General features: G+C 37.2%; 1 protein-coding gene across 1 annotated transcript in view; it reads right to left on the minus strand.

The window, feature by feature from the left end:
• Positions 1–357: 357 nt before the first annotated feature.
• zgc:171572 (protein bicaudal D homolog 2) overlaps positions 358–21,071 on the minus strand; it is a 46,714-nt gene continuing 26,000 nt past the window's right edge. Inside the window, exons 8-10 of the mRNA XM_056464572.1 lie at positions 20,910–21,061; positions 9,424–9,649; positions 358–3,981 (exon numbers count right to left, since the gene is read on the minus strand). Coding sequence (XP_056320547.1) covers positions 3,967–3,981; positions 9,424–9,649; positions 20,910–21,061 — 393 coding nt within the window. The 3' untranslated portion in view covers positions 358–3,966. The remainder of the gene's footprint in view (positions 3,982–9,423; positions 9,650–20,909; positions 21,062–21,071) is intronic.

Below are 21,071 nucleotides of genomic sequence, written 5' to 3' on the forward strand. Positions count from 1 at the left end.
ATAACTTTTCTTTAAATAAATTGACAAGTTTTAAAACTCTAACAAACTAAATTTAATCACAATATAACTTTATGCATAAATAAACAAATGTTATTGTGAGGATGTAAAGAAGATAATTAAACCATATTGGTAAATAGAATTAATCAATTAATAATTTTTGGAAAGCCTTAAAGGACAATGAAGACCTGTTTAAACGTATTTAAGACACACATCAGCATATTTCAGTAATTTTTAAGAGCTATATTGTAGTTTTTGACATTTTAAGACCCCGCAAACCCCCTAAAGTGAAACCACAATGAAAATAAACATGACAAAAGTGCCACAATCTTATATCAAGAACGAGTCGAGACACAAGACAACCGTTGAGTGACTTTTATTTTGTATTTACTGACTTTAACCAGCATGACTACCCCTACACAGACAGGTAAACCTCTAGAAAACAATACTCGAGTTAGTTCAAGTGTAAAAGGTCTAATCCATTCAAAACTAAACATTTTTGTCCTTTTCAAGTCTTTGGAGTTCTGAGTTTGTTTTCAGTTCTGTGTACAAGTCTCATAGCTGACGGAAACATGCATATGACGGAGTAATGCACATTATAAAGTTCAGTACCACAATTTAAATCAATACAAACAAACGCGTGTCATCGTTTCATATAAAGGTATCAAACTTATAGATCCTTAGAGATCAATACTGGAACACAATGATAATAATATTAATAATAAGAGTCTCTGATAATAAGCTTCCACAGCTAGTTGAATAATCACAACGCCATCACTTCCAGCAAACAGAAAACCTCATTTACCATCTCAACTCCAGGTTGTAATTGCACTTCATTTTGTTTTTTCCTCTCTTGCCGACCACATTTAATAATTTTTACGCCTCAACAAACACAATGCGACGTTCATGCCAGCGTCGGCTTGTTGATGCAGCACGTTTTCTGTTTCCTGAAGTTGTAATGCTCATATAACCATGTAGAAAATAAAAAGAGAAAACAAAACCATTTAAAAAGACACGAGCTCCCTCACAACTCTTAACAACACTATCAATATCACACCAGCTCTTCTACACCGCTAAAAACAAAACATAAGATACACACCGGTTTCGTGTCTCAGTTCATTTTCTTGATCAATTCTGCCTTCCAAACCATTTTGACGAAAAAAATAACGTGTTCTAAAACCCCTGAATTTGCTATTAGGATCACTGACCTGACGAATTCAGCACAATGGGATTTATTTCTCTAAAGATTCGCACCCTTGAAAACAGAATGAATGTCTTCTGTACTTATTGCTGCTGCTAAGTCGGAAACATCATCCGCTATTCGTCCTTAAGGAGTGAGAAACAGAAAAAAATGCTAAAACTAAACGCTAAGCTAAGGATTCATTCTCTCGTTATCAGAACGACAACAAAAAAAGGCACTATAATGGTCAGAATGAAGATCACAAACGAAAAACGAACCCGAATGGAGGGTCGGAAAAGCAGGGCGAACCCTCGAACGAAGCGTTTCTGATTCGTGAACCAACCGAACGTTTGTACCGACACTTGGCACAATAGAGAGAGAGAATGACGGCATTCCAATTTGGAATTAATTATTTTTGCTTGCACAGAATGCAGAAGGTCAGTGATCCGCGTAAAGCTCGAGCGAAGGTGCTTGAAATGAAGAAAAGAAAAACGGCTAACACTTACAATGCGGTAGAGTTCGTTAACATGTCGAGAACGTCAATATTTCGTCACGTTAACCTAGTGTTTATTTATACAACGTTAAAAAAAATGTGCTTGATAATGCGCCATTCACACAGGGTGTCAACATTAACACTTCTTATTTACTTAAGTTATGACCAGATTTGCGTTGGGTCCACTGGTCATGGCAGAAGTTGAATTTTTTTTAAGCACTAACACATGTGTCAGCCAATCAGATCGTTATATGCAAATATAATAGTAAAGATGCTAGCCAATCAAGTTAACGCAACACTAGAGAATAGCAGTACGTAAAAAAAAATGAAGGAAAAACGTATTATGATGATCACGTTAACGAAAAATGTCAGAGGTTGAACATTTTTTAAGCGCTAACATGCGTCAGCCAATCAGATCGCCAAATGCAAATATAATAGAAGACGCTAGCCAATCAAGTTCGCGAAAACACCAGTGATCAGTCATCTGTCAAAAAAAAAATTGAAAAAAAGTTTACTATGACAAATCACGTCAACGCAAAACGTCAGTAGTTGAACATTTTTAAGCACTAACATAAGTCTGCCAATCAGATCAATATATCCAAATATAATAGTGAAGACGCTAGCCAATCAAGTTTGCGAAACACCAGAGAATAGTCGTACGTCACAAAAATGGAGGAAAAGCTTACCATCGTGCTTAGGAAATATAAATAATCGATTTCTGAACACAACAATTACTGCTAATTTTTATGTTCTTTTTTTGTGACGCAGTCAAAGCTGGATATGATTGGCTGTTGTTACTATGACGATCACGTCAACACAAAACATCCGAAGTTTTTTTTTTTACGCACTAACATGCGTCAGCCATTCAGATCGATAATATGCAAATATAATAGTGTAGTGCAGTCGCTAGCCAATCAAGTTTGCGGCAAAACAGAGAATATTGGTACGTCAAAAAAAAACAAAAAAAACTGATAAAGCATACTAACATGCTTGAGAAATATAAATAATACATTTCTGAACACAACAACAACTACTATTATTTTTTATGTTCCTTTTTTTTGATGCGGTCGAAGTTGGATGTGATTAGCTGTTGTTACCATGACAATCAATTCAACGTAAAACACCAAACACGCGCACTCCAAGGGTTAATGCAGACGCCCTGTGTGAATGTGACGTAACACTTTATGCTGTGGTCACACCAAACGCCAAATTGCTCTAAATTACTCATAGGATGTTTTTTAACTTGCATGGAAGATGCAATTGCACGATACTGCAAACGCATCGCACATTTCACATTATCTAATTAATCTATCTAATAATATTCACATAATCTAATTGCGCAAACACTACAATTGGCATTCGGTGTGAACCCAGCATTGAAATTAAGTTTCATTTATTAACATTTGACAACTAACGATGAGCAATAATTCGACAGTATTAATCTAATTTTAACAACTACTAATAATACAATTAAGAACTGTATTTTTGCTAACAGATAATTAAACACCGTAATATTTTGCTCCTTGTTAGTTCCTGTTAGCTAACGCATTTAGTCATGTTAACAAATGAAACCCTAATGTAAAAAATTCACAATAATAATACACTCGCATATAAAAGAAACTAACCTAGATTCATAAATGCTGATATTTGGACCTTATTGTAAGGCGTTAAAAATCAATTCAGTGTTAAATACGCTTATTTTTTTATTAATTTGCTGGTTTACGTCTGATTATTTTTATTCGTTCAACTTTCAGTATTACATAGACAAAATGATAATAATAAATAGACAAAAGCTCAGCGTCTGAACGCCGGCGATGGCAGTAAAGCGAACGTAAAAACATTTCAGTAGAACACATGAATAACACGTACGGATCGTTTCATAAAGATGACCAGTAGATATGAATTGCGCAAGTTACGATAATGTGATCAACGTAAAGAATACTATTCAATACTATTAGTGTAAAAACGTGAACCGACTCACAAACCAGAACACCTCTAACAACAGAATGATATAATAATCATAATATAAAGCAGTTTAACCTTATATTAAAATAGGAATGATTACAAAAACCTCAAAACGTGACAATGTTTAGACGAAAAAAAAAACATCAACCCATTGTCTTACTACAAGCTCGGGTTTGAAGGACTTTGTGACCCAATGGCTTCCCGTATGTGCATAAAAACCTAAATATCCTCATTATATAAGCATACGTAACTATAACAAAATGTTTGCGTTTTCAATGATTACAAGTAAAGGCAATCCAGTGTCCAGAAACGTGGAGTTCCCAGATCAGATTCAGACTGAATGTAACTGTAAATTAAAAATAGAGATAAAAGTCATTAGTTAGGCTGCACAATATATATATATGTTATAATAAAAAATATGTAATGTAAAAATATGCAATATTCGTATCTCAGAGAGAGATGTAGTTAATTTAATTTCAAGCATTTGTTTATTTGTATGCATTGCAAATTTGACCAATCAGACGGGGCTGTGCTATCTTTAGCCCCGCCTCCATAGTAGGTGCTGTTCTGCTATTGGCTAGAGCAGTCCAAAGGTGAATCTAAAGCTAATAATAAACACTAACAGTAAGAGTTGAGATGAGATGACAATAAGACTCCGTTATTAATAGTGTAAAATGTTTGCGTTTTGACATCTCTTTTTATAATTACATTAGATCCGAAACAGCTATCATTTCTTTATTTTATCATGATAACTACAAAAACAATTAACAATACATTTTATATCGCTAGAAATATCACAATCGTGATACTCAACACAAATAAATGGCAGCATTGTGCAGCCGTAGCTTTTAGAATGACGGCTAAATGTACATTTCATTAGTATTCAGTGGAAATTCAGTCAGAAAAACAGCAGAGCAGAGAAGCCAGAGGTTCACAAGAGCCCAAAACACCAGAATCACCACCACCAAAAGCACAACACCCTGCAGAAGCTGATTATTATGCTTTCATGTGTCTTGTATTAAAGATATAATGGATTAAGGCAAGACACTACAGAAGAAGAGGCTAAAAAAATGAACACACACACACACACATCACCATACTGGTACAATAACTTTGGTTTAAGTTATCAGATTATAGACAGGAATAAAAGGTTTTGGCATATGATATTAGACAGTAAAACTGCTAATATTAATGTACGTTATTTAAAAAAAAATGATATAAGAATAAAATAAAAGTGATGTACATCATTAGAATACAATTATAAAGACTGGTGTGTGTGATCAGAATATATAGAAATAAAACGGACATATTTGGTGTGTGTTATCAGAATATAGACACAAATAAAACTGTCAAATTTGGTGCGTTTATTACTGTCTTTATTCTGATAACACAGCAGATTTTACAGTTTTAATCAGAATACATAAAGATAAAAACTGTCAAATTTGGTGTGTTTAATCAGAATATATAGAGATATTAATCAGTATATAGACAGAAATAAACACGCCAAATTTTACAGCTTTATCTCTATATATTCTGATTAAACAACGCATTTGACAGTTTTATCTCTATATATTCTGATTAAACACCAAATTTTACAGTTTTATTCAGAATATATAGAGATACAACTGTCAAATTTGCTGTGTTATCAGAATATAGACAGAAATAAACATGTAAACAAATTTTACAGTTTTAATCAGAATATATAGAGATAAAACTGTGAAATTTGGTGTGTTTAATCCGAATATAGACAGAAATTAAACAAATTAGGTGTGTTTAATCAGAATATAGACAGAAATTAAACAAATTAGGTGTGTTTAATCAGAATATATAGAGATAAAACTGTGAAATTTGGTGTGTTTAATCCGAATATAGACAGAAATTAAACAAATTAGGTGTGTTTAATCAGAATATATAGTAATAATAATGCTAACATTGGTACGTTTAATCAGAATATCTAGAGATAAAAAACTAAAATTTGGTGTGTTTAATCAGAATATAGACCAAAATAAAACTAAAGTTTGGTGTGTTTAATCAGAATATATAGATAAAAACTGTAAAATTTGGTGTGTTTAATCAGAATGTATAGAGATAGCACTGTAAAATTTGGTGTGTTTAATCAGAAAATATATAGAGATAGCACTGTAAAATTTGGTGTGTTTAATCAGAAAATATATAGAGATAGCACTGTAAAATTTGGTGTGTTTAATCAGAAAATATATAGAGATAGCACTGTAAAATTTGGTGTGTTTAATCAGAATATATAGAGATAGCACTGTAAAATTTGGTGTGTTTAATCAGAATATATAGAGATAGCACTGTAAAATTTGGTGTGTTTAATCAGAATATATAGAGATAGCACTGTAAAATTTGGTGTGTTTAATCAGAATATATAGAGATAGCACTGTAAAATTTGGTGCGTGTATTGAGAATATTATAAATGATAATAAAACGGTATTGTTTGGTCTATATAACCAGAATACAGATATTAACACAACCACAAAGCTTGATGCATCTAAATGCTGAAGTGAAGATTTGCTTTGACTAAATGGCTTTAAAAGTATGTTTTGGAATTTAAATCTTCAATATATATATATACTGTACAGTAGTGTAACAATATAAAGACTTAAATGAACTTTTTGGACTTTATACTATTCATTAAAATGGTTTTGACCGGTCATATAAGAGCATTTCCTATAGTGTCTTGCCTTAATGAATGACTCAAGATGAAGGAACATTAAAATCTGGACGAAATTTGGTTTATAATGATCAGACGTTCATTATTGACAAATCTAAAGAAAAACTAATGACAATAATATGCCGAGACACGATGAGAATGCAAGAGTTCGATTATTAACACTGCTATCATAGTCAAAGTTCCTGAAATAAGTCGCTGTATTTTTAGTTTACAAATACAGTGATTGAAAGCCGTTGGTTAGCTCAATTGCAGCAATTTAAGAATCACTAAATGAATAAAGATTATGAACTTTCCATTGAGTATGTCTGAATAACTCTGGTTAGTGTTCGCTTTGTCACGATGTACTCAAAAGACTGAATATTCCTGATATGGAGATACACGTTTCATTTCATATGATAATATTGGACACAATTAAAAGCAGATTACCAATGCAAAGGTGGAACATAATGCAGCATATGATCTCTGACTGTGCATGAATGTATTGTTTAAGCCAGAGATTTTAGTTAGCGGTCGTATTCACCAATGCATGACAGCTTCATGAGCCAAATCTAGCACTTATATGAACAGATTTCACTCACGTGCTGGATATTTGCGCAAGTTATGACCAAAAGAAAGCGACTGAGCTTCCATCTTCATTATCAATGTCAGACGATGTACGCTAAATTTCCCAATATATTTAGCTTGACGCTTTAAATCAAAGATGGTTTGTCTATCTCTTACAATTCATCTACACTTAAAAAAAAAAAAAAAGATGAATTAGATTTACTCAATTTTTTATTATTTATTAGGTAAGTGGTTGCAAACAATTTATATGGGCTCAATTTAAACAAATTAAATTAAGTAATTCAGCCCTTATAAATTGTGCGCAACCACCTACCTAAAACAAATCCAAATGAACCATTGTTTTTTTTTCTCAGTGTAGTCCTGAAAATGAGACCACCACACCATTTATGAGCGGAAACAACAGATAAGGCCTCTCTAATGTTTCATCTGCAATGCAAATCATAACTTCACGACGACTATAAGACAAGCCCTTAACCAGTAAAGCCGTGTGTCGAGTGTGCTCAAGTAAACGCAAGTCTAAAACGTATTAAAGCTTTCAGAAAGAGTTCTGCAGCGCAACCCAAAACCACAACAACAAAAGCAAGCCTGAAGCCCATTGGCTGATTAATGAACACGTCGCTCCCGCCTGCCTCTCCAGTGAATAAAACACACGAACTCTATAACCAGCCCGCTGCTTTATATTTGACATCACACCGTGTCCTAACGCAAGATTACAGCAACGCTGTATGTTGGCATGTAAATGTTTAAACAGCAGAGCCAATCAGATGCGCAGAATATGGACGGGTTTATTAAAAGTGCATACTGAGTGGCTGATGTTTATGTTTACATTTATTATTGTTATTACATTATTAAATTTGTCACACAGCTCTATGAAATTCTTGATTCTGATTGGACAATCATGACATTCCAAAGTGTTTCTAATATTAAAGCTTCTATCAATCATCGTGACTATATATATATCCAGCTGGTTGTTATGTACTGTGTGTGTGTGAAGTCAGAACTATTCGCCCTCCTGTTTAATTTAAATTCTTTTATATTTTTCCCCAAGTTCTGTTTAACGGAGAGGTTTTCAATATTTCTAATCATAATAATTTTAATAACTCATCTCTAATAACTGATTTCTTTTCTCTTCTCCATGATGACAGTAAATAATATTAGACTAGATATTCTTCAAGACACTAGTATTCAGCTTAAAGTGACATTTAAAGGCTTAACTAGGGTAATTAGGGTAAAGTTAGGGTAATTAGGCAAGTCATTGTATAACAGTGGTTTGTTCTGGAGACAATCCAAAACTAATATTGCTTAAGGGGGCTAATAATATTGACCTTAAAATGGCTTTAAAACCATTAAGAACTGCTTTTATTCTAGCCGAAATAAAACAAATAAGACTTTCTCCAGAAGAAAAAATATTATAGGAAATACTGTGAGAAATTCCTGAATCTGTTCAACATCAATCGGAAAATATTGAATTATTAATAAAGTGTAGAAAATTAACAGGAGGGCGAATAATCAACTTGAACTTTACACATAAAAACGGTCTGGCTTTTTCTGTGATAAAAACCGGCTGGATGTACATTATCCCTTACTTTACGTACATAATCAGCACCAGAATTCATCATTATCATAACAGTTAATGCTTTTATTTCAGCTGCGATATCACAAAAGTAAAAAAACGTTTCTTAAATTGACATTCCAGCACCAAATGTCTGATTAACATGGAAAAGACACCTCTTATCGCATGTTACGGCATTACGTCATGTATAGTTAGGACACGGTGTTAGATTATGACAAAAATGGCACAACTCAACAATTTTTTCCTGCATGTCAACAAGACACGAGGAGGTTTGCATATGCGGTTTACTTGGGCCTGTAAACCTGATTACCTGATCGGACGGGCTGCTGATTTCAGAGGCAGGAGAGAGAGATGGACAGAAGAAAAACCGCACAACTCTACAAGCCTACAGACCTTATTCTTCACATACGAGCCGGCGCAGCAATTGAATCGAAACATCCGCTCTCATCCACTTCCGTTGATTTCTAGACGTTAAAAACAGCTTGTTCTGCTGCTTGATGTCGCAAATTAATATTGTCGTCTCATATTAATCGACTTTTTTTGTATATTCATGAACACACTTGTTTGTAGAGCGAGCAGTTTGACCGTTTATTATTCCTAGTCATTCCTCCAATAGGAAACTGAATCGAAAGTTCGCAAAAGCGAGCGCACTTCAGCATCGCAGAATAAGGTCAATAGCTTGCTCTCTGTAGCACATCAAAAGTAGAAATTGTGCAATTCGAGAGCGGAAACACAACCCTATGAGACTACATGTACAGCATTCCGCCTTCGGCTAGCGCTAAAAACATGCACCTGGCTACGAGCACGCTAACACATGGACACATCATATGGGTTAGCATCGAGCAAGCAGGAGCGCATGAGCTTTGTACACCGGTTCAGTCGCAGTAGATCTTGTATTTCTCGCTGCAGAAAACCACTGGCGCCCCCGTGTGGCCGTTGCTGTCGCTGCGACTTACGTGGGTTTGGCTGGATTTGATGCGCGGCGCGGTGTTTCTGGAGCGCCCGTTGGCTCCGGGCCGGCGTATTTGCTCATGGTCGAACTCTAGATCCTCCAGGCGCTGCGTGAGCGCTAGTTTCTGCTGGATAGCCATGCGTAGCAGAGAGTTAAGCGTCTTCTTCTCATCCTCCGCTGCTGCTAGCTGTCTCTGCATCTCGTCCAGTTGAGTCACGTATTCGTCACAACTATAAGACAGAGACAATAAAACAACACTTAGTCTTTTTTTATATTTATAAAGAAGACCTGTATTACATTTTATTTGAAGAGGACCTATTATGCACATTTATAAGTGTGTGAATATCTCCAGCTCCTAATGGTAGTCTGCAAAAACACTTTGATTGACATTCTCCATTTGTACGTGTCATCAGAAGGGGAAAGCCCCGCCCACTAGTAAACATCGGTCCATCATGAGCATAGGGCGTTAGTCTTGTTTTTGAATCTGCCTCTATGCTGACGCACAAGCATTTGTAGCTCCGCCCTCTTCTAAAAAGAGCTCAATCTCATTTGCATTTAAAGCGACAGTCACCAAAACACCACAATTAGGATCAAAGCCTGAAAGGGTCCGTTTCAGAAAGTCAGAACATTATCTGTGTGGTATTTTGAGCTGAAACTTACACACTCCAGAGCATAGGCCTCAAAGTCAATGCCTGGAGGGCCGCAGCTCTGCACAGTTTTGCTCCAACCCTATCAAACACAGCTGATTTAAATAATCGAGGTGTTCAAAAGAATCATGAACACCTTCATCAGTTGGATCAGCTGTGTTTGATCAGGGTTGGAGCAAAACTGTGCGGAGCTGCGGCCCTCCAGGAGTTGACTTTGAGACCTATGCTCTAGAGCAGGGGTGGGCAAACTTGGTCCTGGAGGGTCGGTGTCCTGCATAGTTTAGCTTCAGCTCCAATCAAATACACCTGAACATGCTAATCAGCGTCTCCAAGATCACCAATCATCTATAAGCAGGTGTGTTTGATCAGAGTTGGAGCTAAACTGTGCAGGACACCGGCCCTCCAGGACAGAGTTTGCCCACCCTTGCTCTAGAGACTTCTGAGATGCATTTTACATCCTGTAAGAAGGGGCAGAATAGGTGCTCTTAAAAAGTTAAGAGATTTATCCGTAAAATCCCTTGACAGGAGAATGTGCAAGGCTGTAAGTAAACTCTCAGAAAACCTATTTAATTAAATATTGACTTCATATGAACCATTTTAAAACACCATATGAGCCATAATCCTAAATAAATACATTTGTTCTGGCATACGCTTGTTTAAAGGAAGGCTTCTGCACACATTCTATAACCGAGACCCCTGATCAATGTCTTAAAATTTACAGCATTCTTACACCTTTTCCATAGTCAGATTTAAGCACTTTACAGCACTCTAAAACTGTGGTAAATTACATGTATACAATCATAAAAGTGCTTCATCACATTATATCAGATGCTATATACTATACTATAGATGGACAGACTATACTAAGGACATTAGTTGATGCAGTGTTTGCCCTAAGCCCTTTATCAACACTGAAATTCTCTTAAATGTTGTTTACCTAAATGCTTGCTCTTAAATTGAGCCCAGGAATGCCAAATGTTGAATATAGAAAAATTACAGTAGCATCTTAACTAATTTAATTAATATTATAATAATTTAACTTATATTATGTTTCTAGAGGAAACTATTTAGTAAGATAAATTACAAAAAACAACAAAATTGCATTTCAAGCGCTGTATCCAAAAATCAAAGCAATTTTTAAAGCTTAAACATTATTATTAAGGATTTCCAGCACCTGTATGTACACTGAATTTAGGAAATAAACCCTCAAGTGAACAATATTACAGAGTATTAACAATTAAGACAAATGCTAAAACAGAATTAATAATAAACACAGTGATCTGCGAGAACTCGAGTAAAATGGTTCAATTTATGGTTTGAGTTGGTTCTTGTAAAAGAAAACCCCAAAAATAAACACCCACATAATAAAACAGTGCATTAATTTAACAATGATTTAATCTACAATGATTAATTCTCTCCAAACAGAGTTATTATATCATTTACATATTGCAGAAAAACTAAACTCTGCAATGTCAGATGAAGCACGATTCATGCGGAGATGCTTTTAGCAGCCAAAACTCTGCATCGACTTGCATTAAATACAATTGATTATATTCTCCATTTGTGTTCCTGAGAATAAAGTGAGTCAGATCTGCGATGGCCAGAGGGTAAACAAATGTTTCAGGGTGGAGAATCCACACCCGCTTTTCTTTCTTACTTCATTCATTAGTTAATAATAATAATAATAAAAGCCCACAGTGCTGTTTGAGCAGATCTCCTTCTTCATGAGCGATAAATAATAATCATTAAAGTATTCAAACAAGCTGCAACAGACAGACAGAGTGATTAAAGAGAGTCACACCTTTCTTAAACTGTGGTAAAACTGAACATCTGAAAGCACAAAGCATGCTGGCACACGCCGAACACCACCCAGTATACAAGAATCACTGCAAAACATGCAGTCAGCAGCCTGTGATCACCACTAAAACACACAACAGATGATCTCTGAGAGGGTGCGTTTCATAAGTGCTTCACAGATGACCAGGCGTGAGAGTTTGGCAGAGGTCAACGTTACTTTAAAACAATCTGTGTGAACTGGAAAACGCATTTAGAAGCGTACGTGCAAATAAATATGAAAGCAAATCAGTAGAAAAATGGCAATGCAGTACATAAAATGTTGCAAGGTATAACATAAATGAAACCTATAGAGACAAGATGAATTAAATATCACCTTTAACAGCTATAGTGAGACGCCATCCAGTGATACATCCTTGATAAACTGTCCGACGTGCACTGCTCTCTGGGGTTTTGTGCACCCAATGACGGCTGGAGCTCAGATGCACGCATACACTGCATGACAATGCGTGTGTGTGTGTTTGTGTGGTCGTGATGAGAATTTTCAGCAGTATAGTGTGGACGGAGGGCTTTTCAGAAATGCTTGGTGAAACGCCAGTGTGGATCGTTTTGGTTCTAAAATGCCATTTTAAAACTAAGATGTACTAGTGTAAACGGGACCTCAGTATTTTTCATGAGGGTTGTTGCTGTGACGGGGCGGAGGATCGTGATACCGGCCTCAGCATCGTTATGTCTATCTGCCATCGGCGATGGAATTGTCCATCGACCCAACCCTATATTACATTTTAAAATAAACGTTTGCTACTGATCAGCTTCTATAAATAGGTAGTGTGTACAGTAGTAGGTCATTTATTTTAAAAAATGTCTATATGTTATGTAAAAATGTATAATAATTCAATTTAAAGGTCATGAAAAGACCTTAAATATATTTTAAAATATTATATTTAAATAAATATTTTAAAAGGGACATCAGTAAAATCTTACAGTAAGAGATGTTTATTACAGTATTTATTAGACAGGGATGGGTTTTTATTTTTTGGATTTTTTTATTAAACATTTAATTTAATAATTTATTAGTTTTGTACTATTTAGACGCTTCTTATTGTGTTTTAGTTCAATCTTGTTCCAGTAAAGCATTAGGTGACCACTTCCGCCACAAATGTTTTCTCTCTTTAAAACAGGACAATGAAGTGACCTGATTAAAATCTAGCTGATTTAGCTGTAGCTATACTTGAATTTTATTTGAACGAAAAAACAATCTGTAATCTAAAATCTTCATTTTTTATTTAAATGCATATTTAATTAAGTATATTTTCTTCTGTTTCTTTTCTCTGGACTTTTATGAATCCAGCTCCTGATCACTGCTTGTAAAAACAATAAGAACTGTTATTCATTTGTTTACCTGCTCTTATAAGACAGTTTTTTACCATTTGGGAATGGAAGCATATCAGTAGCTAGATTCAATTTGAAATGCAATATGTAAAACTTCAATGTTTTTCTTTGTTTCAATTAGCATTTTCAAAGACATATGAGCAAAATTTACTGCAAAATAAGAATGAAAATTAAACTATATTATTTACATTTGCCATTTCCAGCCGCAGTTTTAATTATAATGCTTTATAAGTTGCACAACTGAATTGAAAATGTGACTTGATGTGTGTTACAAAGCAAAAACGGTAGCAAAATGACTGTTTAAATATATAATTAAACTTTCCTTTTGCACCAAACTTGATGTCATGGATAATGAAACTGTAAATATGGAAATACACTGCTAATTTTACATATCACATTGCAATTTTGCATATTGCTTATTAAAATTATTCTAGCTACTGATATGCTTCTGTACTCTAGTGGGGGAGTCTTACAAGAGCAGGTACACAAATAAATAACAGTTTCTTTGTTATTTTTATTAACTAGTATCTAATAGCTCTTAACAGTTAAAGTTATTATGTATAAAACCTTTAACTGTAAAGAGCTATTAGTTACTAGTTAATTAGTTAAAGTTATTAGTAACTAATATTAGTAAAGTTACAATAACTAATAACCTGACCTTTTCTGATTTTGATTGTAATGCAGTAATGTGCAGCTTCTGCTTAGAAACAATAATTATTGTGAAAGCGCTGTACAAATAAACTCGAACTGAACTGAACATTGATCCAATTCAGTCAAAAAAGCTAATATAAAGTTCAAAACAGAATAAAATCATGAAGAGTTACAGTAATGAGCACCTCTCGTGTGCTGTAGCTTCATTCAGATGCATCAATGCTGGTGTGGCGTTTCTCACTTTCTCTCGGCATGACCTCTGACCTCTGAAGTTGAAGGCCTCAGTGTGAACAAATGAACCGGCACGTCTGAGATTAAGCTTTGGGGGGGAAAAGACACGGCGCTCACAATAGAATCAGTGCAGCTTCATTAGCGAACGGCCCCTGGGAAACATCGCTCTCAATGCGGAGGGCAAAGTTCTGCTGGAGAACCATCTGCGGCTCTACGAGTGTGTGTGTGTGTGTGTGTGTGTGTGTGTGTGTGAGAAGGAGGAGTTATTGTGAAATACAGCTCGACATGCATTCACTTCAGCTGCTTCTCAGAAAAACTAGATTTATTAGAGCGGTGACAAAATCGTTTCTGAAGATTCTGAAGAGCAAACGACGCTAAAGGCTAGTTTTTAGCAATAGGTGGCACTATAAGCTAAGCTAGTATTTAACAGCACACGACACGCTAGGCTAGTTTTTAACAGTAGATGGCGCTCTAGGCTAGTGTTTAACAGCAGACGGCGCTCTAGGCTAGTGTTTAACAGCAGACGGCGCTCTAGGCTAGTGTTTAACAGCAGACGGCGCTCTAGGCTAGTGTTTAACAGCAGACGGCGCTCTAGGCTAGTGTTTGACAGCAGACGGCGCTCTAGGCTAGTGTTTGACAGCAGACGGCGCTCTAGGCTAGTGTTTGACAGCAGACGGCGCTCTAGGCTAGTGTTTGACAGCAGACGGCGCTCTAGGCTAGTGTTTGACAGCAGACGGCGCTCTAGGCTAGTGTTTGACAGCAGACGGCGCTCTAGGCTAGTGTTTGACAGCAGACGGCGCTCTAGGCTAGTGTTTGACAGCAGACGGCGCTCTAGGCTAGTGTTTGACAGCAGACGGCGCTCTAGGCTAGTGTTTGACAGCAGACGGCGCTCTAGACTAGTGTTTGACAGCAGACGGCGCTCTAGACTAGTGTTGAACAGCAGACGGCGCTCTAGGCTAGTGTTTGACAGCAGACGGCGCTCTAGGCTAGTGTTTGACAGCAGACGGCGCTCTAGGCTAGTGTTTGACAGCAGACGGCGCTCTAGGCTAGTGTTTGACAGCAGACGGCGCTCTAGGCTAGTGTTTGACAGCAGACGGCGCTCTAGGCTAGTGTTTGACAGCAGACGGCGCTCTAGGCTAGTGTTTGACAGCAGACGGCGCTCTAGGCTAGTGTTTGACAGCAGACGGCGCTCTAGGCTAGTGTTTGACAGCAGACGGCGCTCTAGGCTAGTGTTTGACAGCAGACGGCGCTCTAGGCTAGTGTTTGACAGCAGACGGCGCTCTAGGCTAGTGTTTGACAGCAGACGGCGCTCTAGGCTAGTGTTTGACAGCAGACGGCGCTCTAGGCTAGTGTTTGACAGCAGACGGCGCTCTAGGCTAGTGTTTGACAGCAGACGGCGCTCTAGGCTAGTGTTTGACAGCAGACGGCGCTCTAGGCTAGTGTTTGACAGCAGACGGCGCTCTAGGCTAGTGTTTGACAGCAGACGGCGCTCTAGGCTAGTGTTTGACAGCAGACGGCGCTCTAGGCTAGTGTTTGACAGCAGACGGCGCTCTAGGCTAGTGTTTGACAGCAGACGGCGCTCTAGACTAGTGTTTAACAGCAGACGGCGCTCTAGACTAGTGTTTAACAGCAGACGGCGCTCTAGACTAGTGTTTAACAGCAGACGGCGCTCTAGACTAGTGTTTAACAGCAGACGGCGCTCTAGACTAGTGTTTAACAGCAGACGGCGCTCTAGACTAGTGTTTAACAGCAGACGGCGCTCTAGACTAGTGTTTAACAGCAGACGGCGCTCTAGGCTAGTGTTTAACAGCAGACGGCGCTCTAGACTAGTGTTTAACAGCAGACGGCACTCTAGGTTAGTCTTTAACAGCAGGTGGCACTCTAGGCTATTATAACAGGAGACGGCACTCTATATTAGTTTTTAACTATGTGCACTCATCCATTTGTCCGTAATTTGGCTTTTATAACAGGAGATGAATATAAACACATCTCACTATGAACTTTTATTAATGATTATTTCAGATTGAAGTGTGTATTGCCAAGTTTTCACTACAGGTTTAAGACAAGCACAAGACAATTATTTATTTTGGGTGAACTGTCCCTTTAACGGTCCTAAAATTGTCTGCATTTACATATGCAAAACATAACTTCCCTCTTTGTCTTGTGATGTTGTAGCGCATTATTAGCAAGCAGAGATGTCTGAGTGTGGGAAAGAGATTTCAGGCCACCGTCTCTCAGGCTTATTAGCATATTAAAAGGCCAATACAAAAGCTGGAGGCTGCATTAGCTGGAGAACACAGCTGCGGGTGGGAAACTCACTATCACTGAGCTTTAAAAAGAAAAACAGTCTCATCTGCGTTTGTTGATTAACAGCATGTAGGAACACGAACACTGGAGTCTCAGTGAGAACAGATGAAAAGCACAGGATCAAGACTAAGCTCATTTTTAGGACCGTTACAGCTTTGTGGTGACTATATTAAAGGGATAGTTCACCCAAAATGAAGATTCTGTTATCATTTACACATTTTCTCTTGTTTCAAACCGGATTCAGTTTCTTCTGTTGAAGACGGATGAAGATAAACTGAAGAATGCTTGAAAAAACCAAGCTATTGATTTCAATAGTATTTTTTGATCCTACTATGGAAGTCAATGGCAGCTTTATTCATTCTTCAGATGATCTTCTTTTGTGTTGAACATAAGAAACTCTTAAATGAATTGTAACCACTCAAGGGTGAATAAATAGTGAGTCGATGTTATTTCTGGGTGAACTGTGCCTTTAATTTTTACACCAAACTGCAATTAGTGGATCATGTTGATTAATGGATCATTTAATGAGAGTTTTCACTGGTGTTTTCCACAAGCCGTGACATGCAGACGCAGCAGACAAGCTCTTTAGAGGCGTTTATGCTTGAGGGAAGACCAGATGTCACCAGTTTGGGAGTTTTCACTTTCAATAGACGCCCTGTTTTATTTTATTATAGTGGGAAATGAAGAGAAACAAAAAATATCTAAAATTAGTGGAGATGTTGTAAGGTATTTTGTACACTATATACCAATAATAATTTAGCTATTTTCATTTTGTCTGCTTTTGGTATTTATGTAAAAATGTTTATTGAGTAAATCTTGCTATTATGTGAACGCAAATATTTGTCTTATTTCATTTTAGACCCAGTAATCGACCAGGTCTTCCACCAAATGCTCGAGTCCAGGGTTCTTACTCTAGCTTGTAATTTTTTTTACATTATTTTTACAATAATTCACATGAATTTAAACGTACTATCTGTCTATTTCTGAAAATATGGTGACTAAAATATTATTTTAATAAATATTTCCATTTAATAAATCGGTTGTTTTTATGCACCAAAATATTTAACCTATATTAAACCTTAAAACAATATGTAGGGCGGCACGGTGGCTCAGTGGTTAGCACTGTCACCTCACAGCAAGAAGGTCACTGGTTCGAGCCTCGGCTGGGTCAGTTGATGTTTCTGTGTTTAGTTTGCATGTTCTCCCCGTGTTGGTGTGGGTTTCCTCTGGGTGCTCCGGTTTCACCCACAGTCCAAACACATGCGCTATAGGGGAATTAAATAAACTAAACTGGTTGTGGTGTGTGGGTGTTTCCCAGTACTGGGTTGCAGCTGGAACATCATCCACTCTGTAAAACATATGCTGGAATAGTTGGCAGTTCATTCCACTGTGGTGACCCCTGATGAATAAGGGACTAAGCCAAAGGAAAATGAATGAATGAAAACAATATGAGTCCAGATTATGGACCAAAACCAAGTCTGGCAATTTAGAATATATTTAGATGTATTTATACACTTACTGCAGTTGCTTGAATAATTTAATTAACTTGCTGTATAATAATATAATGATATTTAAAATAATATTATGAATATTTAAGCTTCAAAGTATGAAATAAAATCCAGCAGGTACATTGTGGCAATTCAGTGAATCATCATTTCAATCATCAATGTAATGGTTCACTCATTTGATTTGATTCATTAAACTGATTCATTCAAACAGCTGATTCATTCAGAGATGAAACCCCACTGCTGTCCTGCAACTATTTTCAGAAAATGTTTAGGTTTGAAACAACCATTCAGGAAAACACAGCACTCTTGCTTTGTAATATTGCCAATAATGAAAAAATAAAAGAAGAAACTCACACACACTACTTGATTCCTGGCATTCGTCTACTAGTGTTCTGCATCACACATAGCAGATCATCTCAATCCATTTCATTCATTCAATCATTTTCCTTCGGCTTAGTCCCTTTATTTATCACCACAGTGGAATGAACCACCAACTTATCTAGCATATCTTTTACGCAGTGGATGCCCTTCCAACTGCAACCCAGTACTGGGAAACACCCACACACACTCATTACTACAGCCAATTTAGTTCATCAATTCCTCTATAGCACATGTGTTTGGACTGGGGGGGAAACCGGAGGAAACCCACGCCAACACGGGGAGAACATGCAAACTCCACACAGAAATGACCACTGGCCCAGCCGGGACTTGAACCAGCAACCTTCTTACTGAGCCACCGTCTCGCCCCCTCAATGCGTTTGTTTTCAGCAAAGTGAGTGATATATTTAATAAAATCAGCTTCTGCGGCGTTAAAGACAACACCTTCCATATGATCAGAGAGCATGTGTATGCAGATGCTCCGTCACTGATGCTGACAGCAGACATTGATGGGTTCACATGATTCTGCACCATATGGTGTGACGGATTATACTCCATTTAGCAAGAATTAGCTGCAGATTTACTGTGACACATTTCTGCAGCTAAGACACTGGATTTACTGGCCCACAACATCACCCAGAGCCTGAGCATCAATGTAAAAGATCTCACTCTATTCAAACTCAAAGCCTTAGGGGACATTCACAAAGAATAGGAGAACTATTATGATTTATTTTACTTTAAAAACAGCGTGTGATGTCTGGAGCACACCGGCTCTTCTTCAGGTGTGCTCGATATGTTGAAGATTGAGAGCTGTTTTAATGGAGCGTTTGGGGTTGCCACCTTTTCTTAAACAGTACTGTGCAAAAGTCTTAGGCTATTAATATTTATGGATGCAACGATTTTAGATTTTGGATGTACGATTATAGTCTGAGGAATAATCACGGTTTCACGGTTATGGAACTTTAAACTAGCGCACAGCTGGCATCACTTTGTTTACTTGCTGGAGTCTTCTTACATGCAGAAAGGCTGTGTTGTGAAGCCTTTACGATTAATTAAACGTGACGAATTAAAGCGCGGGTAATAGTGAAATTGGTGAATCGTTGCATCAATACTAATATTTCCACCCAAAATATGGTTTAAAGTAGGGATGCGACGATTAACCGTGTTCACAATTATCCACGATTTAATTCGTCACGGTTTATTAATCGTAAAGGCTTCTCAATACCGCCTTTCTGCACGTAAGAAAACTGCAGCAATTAAAAGTTTTGCCAACTGTGCGCTAGTTTGTACACTAAGACTAATAACCACACACACTGAACTAACTATGACTACGGCTATTAACTAAGGCAAGCTCGTGCAAATTCGTTATTTCCATTGGAGGGACGCGCACGCGACGCAACACGCTCACGATTTTCAGGCGCACCTAGTTGAGATCACAGGGAGCTTTTGTGACTGTGGGAATTGTAAACAGCTAAAGTTTGAGGAAGAAGCAATGGAAAGTACGCAGATTTGCAAACCCACTTAAAGTTACAAATAATGGCGCTGATGAGAGCGATCATGCCAGCCAAGATCAACCGAGTGTTTTCGGAGAGAGTGCTGAAAGACTCGAGCCTGTTTCACACCGCAAGCGTGAGCAGAGCGTGTTTTTTTGGTGTCCATGGTAACAGATTAGAGCTTTCATACTGCACGCAGAAGCAGTGTGTCAGCACGAGGCGTTAGCGTCGTTGAAGCAGCAGTGGTGCGACAGGTTCGCTGCTGGGTCTATTTTTGTCGGTGCATTGATAATGACCAAAAACATATTGAATGAGCAATTTTACACAATAAATGCATCGATAATATCCACTGATTTTATATATTCAATTAAATGAACTTAACTTATTAGAATGGCAACAAATATTTAGTTGGACCCGAACTACAAAAAACGAAAGGTAAAACTATTTTAAACTAGTGGAGTTTTGAAATCAACTAACGCAAATAATCGAGATAACCGTGATTATTTCTTAGACTATAATCGTACAACCAAAATGTATAATCGTTAAATTTATAATCGTTTAAATTAGGTTTAAAATAATTAAGTTTAAAGTGAATTATTTCTACATTTTCCTGTAGCATGTCAGCTTGAAATATCGGTTCACATTTCCAAACGTTATTTTTGTCATTAATTGTAATTCTAGAGTGAGATTTTTGTCTGCACAAGGAGTTTGACAACAGCCAGAGCTGCACACACACACAGATCTGATCATCATCCAGTCTCAATCTCAATCAAACTCAATCCAGAAGACCTTTGGCAACATCTCGAAGATGCTTCACAAAAACCTACCAGCAATGCTACCTAAAAAACTGTGAGCAAGTGTACCAAGTGTTTTAAACGCAAAGGTGCTCGTCCCAAAAGGTGATTTGATTTAGTTAATATAATTGAATTGATAAATGAAATGTATACATGCATTATTCTTGACGGCATTCATTTTTACTCAAGTGCCTAAATCTTTGAAGAGTACTGCAGCTATCCTGGTCGGTTTTCTGAAACATCTTCGCTCTTCTGGATTTATTCATCATAATGTATTTATGTGTGTGTCTCTTACCGTGTAGCAAACATGGCTCTGAGTGAAGAGAACGTGGCTGCGTCCTCCTTCAGTGCTTTGAGTTCGTTGCGAAGCTTCATCATGGTTTCGGTCACCATCGCCTTTTCATTCTCATATTTGCTCTTCAGGTTGGCCAGAGCCACTTCAGCAGTCTGAAACAAA

This window comes from Danio aesculapii, chromosome 8 (genome assembly GCF_903798145.1).
Source record: "Danio aesculapii chromosome 8, fDanAes4.1, whole genome shotgun sequence".
NCBI lineage: Eukaryota > Metazoa > Chordata > Actinopteri > Cypriniformes > Danionidae > Danio > Danio aesculapii.